The sequence below is a fragment of the Xenopus laevis genome, chromosome 8S, assembly GCF_017654675.1.
Source record: "Xenopus laevis strain J_2021 chromosome 8S, Xenopus_laevis_v10.1, whole genome shotgun sequence".
NCBI lineage: Eukaryota > Metazoa > Chordata > Amphibia > Anura > Pipidae > Xenopus > Xenopus laevis.
In genome coordinates, this window is record NC_054386.1 from 34,919,743 (window position 1) to 34,926,663 (window position 6,921).

General features: G+C 47.1%; 1 protein-coding gene across 2 annotated transcripts in view; it reads right to left on the minus strand.

Moving 5' to 3' along the window:
• iqsec2.S (IQ motif and Sec7 domain 2 S homeolog) overlaps positions 1–6,582 on the minus strand; it is a 92,842-nt gene extending 86,260 nt beyond the window's left edge. The window contains exon 1 of one of the 2 annotated variants that reach the window (XM_018232732.2): positions 5,618–6,581. In XM_018232732.2, coding sequence (XP_018088221.1) covers positions 5,618–6,045 — 428 coding nt within the window. In that variant the 5' untranslated portion in view covers positions 6,046–6,581. Of the gene's footprint in view, positions 1–5,617 lie in introns of both variants that reach the window. The other variant, XM_018232734.2, reaches the window with a different exon arrangement.
• Between the last annotated feature and the right edge of the window lie 339 nt (positions 6,583–6,921).

Sequence of the window (6,921 nt, forward strand, 5' to 3'; positions counted from 1 at the left end):
CCATGAGCCCTAACCAAGTGCTAAAACAAAGATGTGGAACACAGTCACTTCTTCTGTACGTGGACAACCCAGGCCCGGTGTTTAAAAAGGTTAACTTTTGTATGTTATAGAATGGACAACTCTAAGCAACTTTTCAATTGGTCTTCATTTTAGTTTTTTTTTTTAGTTTATGAATTATCAACCTTCTTCTGCTTCTTTCTAACTTCCAAACGGGGGTCAATGACCCCATCTAAAAACAGATGCTCTGTAAGGCTACAAATGTATTGTTACTTTTTATTACTCATCTTCTATTCAGGTTTCTCCTATTCATATTCCAGTCCTTTATTAAAATCAATGCATGGTTGCTAGGGTAGTTTGGACCCTAGCAACCTGATTGCTGGAATTGCAAACTAGATAATTGCTGAATAAAAAGTTAAATAACCACAAATTAAAAAAAAATGAAGGCCAACTGCAAATTGTCTCAGAATATCACTCTCTCTACATCATAATAAAAGTTAATTCAAAGGTGAACAACCCCTTTAAATTAAAAACCAGGTTAAGATCCACTTAGGTGGAAATGTAAATATACCTTAAAGGGGTTGTTCACCTTTGAGTTAACTTTTAATATGTAAAGAGATATTCTGAGATAATTTGGAACTGGTTTTCATGTTTTATTATTTTCAGTTTTTGAGTTATTTAGCTTCAGTAGCTCTAAATTTGCAATTTCAGCCATCTGGTTGATAGGGTCCAAATTACCCTAGCAACCATGAACTGATTTAAACATGGACTATGAAGAGCAGAGGGCTGGAATAGAAAGATGAGTTGTAAAAAGTAGCAATAACAGAACATTTGTAGCCTTACAGAGCATGTTTTTAGATGGGGTCAGTGACCTCCATTTAAAAGCTGTAAAGAGTCATTAGAAAAAGAACTAGAAAAAAAGAAATAATGAAGACCAATTGAAACATTTCTTAGAATTTACCATTTATTACATACTAAAAGTTAACTTAAAGGTGAACCACCCCTTTAAACTTGTATTATATTAGTACAATAGCCTATACTTAGCAACTTTCAATTAGTCTTAAATTATATTTCTCAAGAATTGCAGACAACTGGAAAGCACCTCTAGTGGCGATAGGATAACAGTGCCGCTGTGGTGTCCCTGTAGCATTGTGGCTGCTGAATTCTACTGTGCAGCTCACAGAAATGAATGAAGATTGTTCCTACAGGGATTACTCATAGGTTCAAGTGAGGCAAGATATGTCAAGCGAGCAGTTGTACATCCGTGTAACGGTGCATGGAATACTCTGTGCACTCTCTAACCAACACTTCCATGCTGTGCTGTCACCTCCCAATGAATGGCAGAGCCGGCTGATCTGTACAGTTGGTTCTCCCATCATACTACTTCATCTAGGGGGTACAATTATGCGCTGCACATGGATCACTCATACAAACAATTCAGAATGGTTATAAAGTTATTTGAATTGAAAGCAGGATTTGCTTGCCTGTTTCTCCACTGCTGGTTGTAACTCTGAGACACCATTACCAACATGGACTTGCATGCTTATTCAAAGGTCTGGCTTCTGTTACACTGTTTCAAGAGTAAGAACCTGCAGTGCATAGAACCAGCACAGGCAACCTAAAGAAGATTTCAGTCCTTGCCCTTTCCTACTACAGGTATGGGACCTATTACCCAGAAGGCTTGGGTTCTGGGTGTTTCCGGATAACGGATCTTTCCGGAATTTGGATCTCCAAACATTAAGGGGGAAATTTACTAAAGGGCGAAGTGGCTAATGCTAGCGCAAATTCGCCAGAGTGACCTCATTTCACCACTTTGCCGATTTACTAACGGGTGCTGGCGTAAATTCGCTAGCGAAGTAGACATACTCTAACGCTACTTAGCCAGGCGAAGTTGCGTTCTGGCGAAGTGACGTAACTATGCTAATTCACTAACTTGCGGATTTTACTGAACGTTATCTCTTGCGCCAGACTTGACTTTGCCAGCTCAGACCAGGCGAAGTGCAATAGAGTAGATAGGAGGATCTTCAAAAATAGTTAGAATTCCCAAAAAAACGCTGGCGTCTTTTACATTTTTCAGGGTGATAGGCTGAAAAAGATTGAAAAATGTTTTTGGCGTACCCTCCTTGCCCCGTACATTTCCTAACATATGGCACCTAAACTATACAGTAGGCACATGTGTAGGGCAATATAAGACCTCTATTTTATTTAATGAATGTTTCCCAGGTTTGTGTAGTGTAACGTAGTTTATGATGCATATACGTCTATTGTACTTTAACTTGGCGCTGTATGCAAATTAGGCATCGCTCGCTTTGCTTGACGAATTAACGCTAGCGCAACTTCGCTACCTTTCGCCTTCCTGGGCTCAACTTCGGGTTATGGTGAATTGGAGCAGCCCTGGCGAAACTACGCCTGGCGAAGTGCGGCAAAGCCGTCTCTAGCGCATTTTCGACGCTTAGTGAATTTGCCCCTAAAGGTGGCCATACACGGGCCGATATAAGGTGCCGACAGACTGTGTCAGCAGCTTATTGGCCCGTGTATGGGGGCCCCCGACGGGCTTCCCCGATCGAGATCTGGCCGAAAGTTGGCCAGATCTCGATCGGATGGGTTTAAAAATCCCGTTGGATCGCGGCCGCATCTGTTCGTTGATGCGGTCCCGCGATCCGCCCGTTTGCCGAATGCTAGGATCCGATCGTTGGGCCCTAGGGCAAACGATCGGATCTGCCCGATATTGCCCACCTCAAGGTGGGCATATCGGAGGGAGATCCGATCGTTTGGCGACATCGCCAAACGAGCGGATCTATCCATGTATGGCCACCTTAAGTCTACTAGAAAATCATGTAAACATTAAATAAACCCAATAGGCTGGTTTTGCTTCCAAGGATTAATTATATCTAGTTTGGCTTAAGTACAAGCTACTGTTTTATTATAATAGAGAAAAAAAAAAGGAAATCATTTTTAAGAATTTGGATTTTTTGGATAAAATCGAGTCTATGAGAGACGACCTTTCCGTAATTCTGAGCCATTTGGGCTGGAAAGAATGCTGATTGGTTGGTAAATAAATAAATAAAGATAATAATCACAAATGGTCTTAGGCCAAACTGCCAGCACTGGTCCCGCAAAAGGATCTGGTTTTACAACTCACTTATTGGCCAGTTTGGATCTAATGCGTGGATCCACTAGGTACAATTTCAGATGTGACAGGCAAGGAGCAGCTAAAGTTGCATGAAACTAACTTACTGGTGTCATTTTATTTAATCCTTTCTAACATCAGCCGGTCTCCCACCTCGGCTAAGAGACAGACAGTGCCGTATAGAGATAGCAGTCAGGGATTAGGGGGCATGAGGGAAGGGGTTAATTATAGTGGCTGCTATAAGTCGCCCATAGCAGCTCAGCTGGGAATGCTGCAATCTGAGCTAATTGGTGGAGTCACGCTGTGCACCCACCACTGCTTCCGATACAGCTGCTTCCTCTGGATACCCCCTGTACGTTTGCAACTCCACCAAACAGCTCTATAAGTAGGGTCCCCAACTAAAACTCCTGCACCCTTGACATATCTACTGGTACTGCTATGGCTGGTGCAAATAGACTCTAGCAGATGTCAATCTAAGGTTGCCCGGTCACGTGACTGGCAAATAGAAAGGGCACATGTGCCCCATTATATACAGCTCTGATATCCCAAAGCGCTTTAGCCAAGAGTATACCATAACATAGCCTCTGAGCTAAGATTCTGGAAGTTGTAGTTCAGTCCAGTGCAGTGCTACCTGGACAGGTCATTAAGCAGGCAGAACATGTAAGCCTCTGATGCACTGCACCATTTGGAATGAGTCATCTCAAGTTAGTTCATTATGGTATAGAGGGCTGACATTGGCACCTTTACATTTTCATTCTGCCCTCTGCCCAAAGCTATGTGTAATAGCTACATTACGTGGACAATCCTCCACTCCTGAAGGGTTCCAACAAATAAATTGGTGAAGGTTGGAACAAGTTCTCTCGGCAATGGCGCCCAGACCCACCAATCAATGTATCGTGCTGAAAGATCCATATGGGAAAGGTTAGCGACGTCACAATCTGCGGCATACAACACCCGCAAACCTACTCCATGACAGAACTGTGCCAGCTTTCATATGCCGTCACCATGCCCTGTATAATACAGCAGTGAGTAATGCATTCCTCTGCTCGCCGACTCCCAGCCAAAGCTGTGAGTTTGTCACTATGAGAGATGTCTCAACAGCATGCTGAGCCAGTGAGGGGCAGGTAAAGGGACATATGCTAATAAGTGCTTAGAATGTACGCATTGTGACATCAACCGCCTATAAGGTCACATAGAAACGGGGTTGTTTGTTTGTTTTTTTTAAGTCCAAACCCGAGACCCTGTGCATGTTTACTTCCCCCTGCAGGGGCTGGGCCTTTGAGAGAGCAGTTTCCCTATGAGAAAATTACATTATTTGGTATTCACATCACAAAACCCGCAGTGGTGACTGTTGCATTTGTAAAATTCCAGCAAAGGCAGGGTTAAACTGGACCAACCTCTCTCTCTCAGGTCTGGCCTATCTTGTATAGAAACAAAACAGCAGTTTCGGGGCTTTCACAACACCTCAAATGTTTTAGTCTAGAGCTGCCTGACTCCTAGCCCCCTCCCAGTGTTGTTGAGTTACACATCTCAACTGCTTTGGCTAAAGGAGGATGCTGGGAACTGTAGTACAAGGCCTGCCGTTTGGACAAGATTCGTGCTATAGCAAGCGGCTGTTTAGGCTATTTCTCTAGGCAATGTCCCAGTTTGGCCCTTCTTTAGCATGCCGTGCCATTACGGATTCTAGAAAAAGGGCCATCATATTGCCCCAGTCGAAGAGGAACAAACCACACTAAAATCTGCCCAATTCCTTTGCTGATGACAAAAATATACTTGCACATAGGCCCCCAAACCTGGACTGGCAATTTTTTGACAAGATTCTCCCGCAGGAATTTACCTGCAGCCAGAAACTCCTTTCCAGTAATAGTGGGGGTGCTTTGTGCTGATGGACCGCCAGTCACAGGACAGTCAGTTGATGCCAGTTGGCACTTTTTTGGACAAACATGTGCCCCCCCCCAAATTGCTCATAACATGGTTACAGATAGCAGAACCCCTGGCAGGTCTGGACTGGGAGTCAAAATAGGCCCTGGCATACCAAGTAAACAGAGGCCCAAAAAGTCCCCACCAGCCCATCAAGTAGTACCTTTCTATGGCATCTTACAGCAGCCCCTCTGGCATTTGCCAGAACCCACAGATTGCCAGCCCAGACCTGACCCCTGGCCATTACAGGAATACCCTACACCGGCACATAAGACTGCCCCTGACCCTCCTAGTCTGCAGCCCCACAGTTTGGAGGATTATTGCCCCCAGGCCATGTTTCTTAGCCTTGGGTCCCCAGGCGATGCTGACTAAAACCCACAGCATTTCTATACATATATACAGAATTGTAAAAAAAAAAGTATGGGAGTTATAGCTCGGCAACATCTGAGCCCTAAGCGATAGCTCTGGTGCTCCCCTCTGGTATCTCTGGGCACCAACACAAGCAAAGAATCCTCCTGACCCCATTCTGTCGCAGCCAGTCGCCTCCCTATCACCTGCGACAATACTCACTTTCTCTGTAGGGTGGTGGCCGGGCTGTTGTTAGTGCTGTGCCCTCCGCCAGGGCTGGAGCTGCGGGTGGGGCCCCTGTGGGGGGCCCGGTGGTGTTGGTGGGGCTGCCCATGGTATCCCTGCGGATTGTCGCCGCGGTGGTGATGGTGATGCCCGTAGTTGCCGCATCCTCCCCCGCCTGCCTCCCCCCGGTACTCTGCTCGGTGCTGTTCCCTCTCCACCCGGACCGACTGCTGCTCGCGAAGCTCCCGGTTCTCCTGGCTGACCCGGTCCAACTGCACCTCCAGCTCCTCAATGCGGCGCCGCTGGGTCTCCAGCAGTTTCTGTTGGCTCTCGATGATGTTGTTGAGTTCCAGGAGATACTCCACGGCCCGATTCGGCGACTCCTGCCCGCCAGGGTTAGATCCCGAGCCGGCTCCCCCTTCCATAGCCGCTGGGGGAGCTCGGACGGTGGAGGGGCTGCTGCGGGGCTGCTTAGGGTGGGAGGCCGCCGGGCATGGTGTCGGGGGCGGAGCGCACAATGTTACCGCGGCGGCTGCAGCAGACTCACTGTGAGCTGACAGGCGGGAGGAGCCAGGGGCGAGAAAGCCGAAGCGTCATTCCTTGAAAAGAGCCAATCGAAGCTGAAGGGTTGGACGTTCGCTAATCACAACAAGGGGGCGGAGAGTTGAAGGGAAGGCGCGTGGAAGTTCTTTTAGCCAATCACGAGCCTCGGAAGGTTTAGGGGGTGAATGGGCGCAATTCATTCGCAATCTGTCAATGCAAGCTGTTGCGGGGGAGCGTGCGAACTACAACTCCCAGATTGCTACAGGTGGAAAGGCGTTCTCCCTAAAATAAAAATCGATATAGCATCAGCCCCCCGTAATCACGTGAGGCGATTTCTTGTGTTTATCGCTGAGGGCTGGGTTGTTGGTCCCTGGCAGCTTCATGGAACGGGGCTGTGATTGAGGAAGTATTCCAGGGGTCTGTTGCAGAGAGGATCCCCAAAAAGACAAAAAAAGACCATTAGATGGGATTGGGGCGGGGTTTTACCACAATGGGGTGGGGCAGGGGCGTGGTCACCCATGGATGGACCATTCGTTAATTCTACCTTTTGACAGGCCCCCAAGGGAGGAGGGGGCAGGTGACCAATGGTTAGACGCAACTATGTCTGTGCCCAGGGGCATACATTTAGGCCAACAGATGCTGTGGGGCTCCTACAGAGATAACCTTTAAGCCCCCCAACTGGTGCTCAACTTGTAACACCCCCATTCCTTTCACCCAAATTTTCATCACATTTTGCAAGTGGGGGGGGGGGGGTTGGC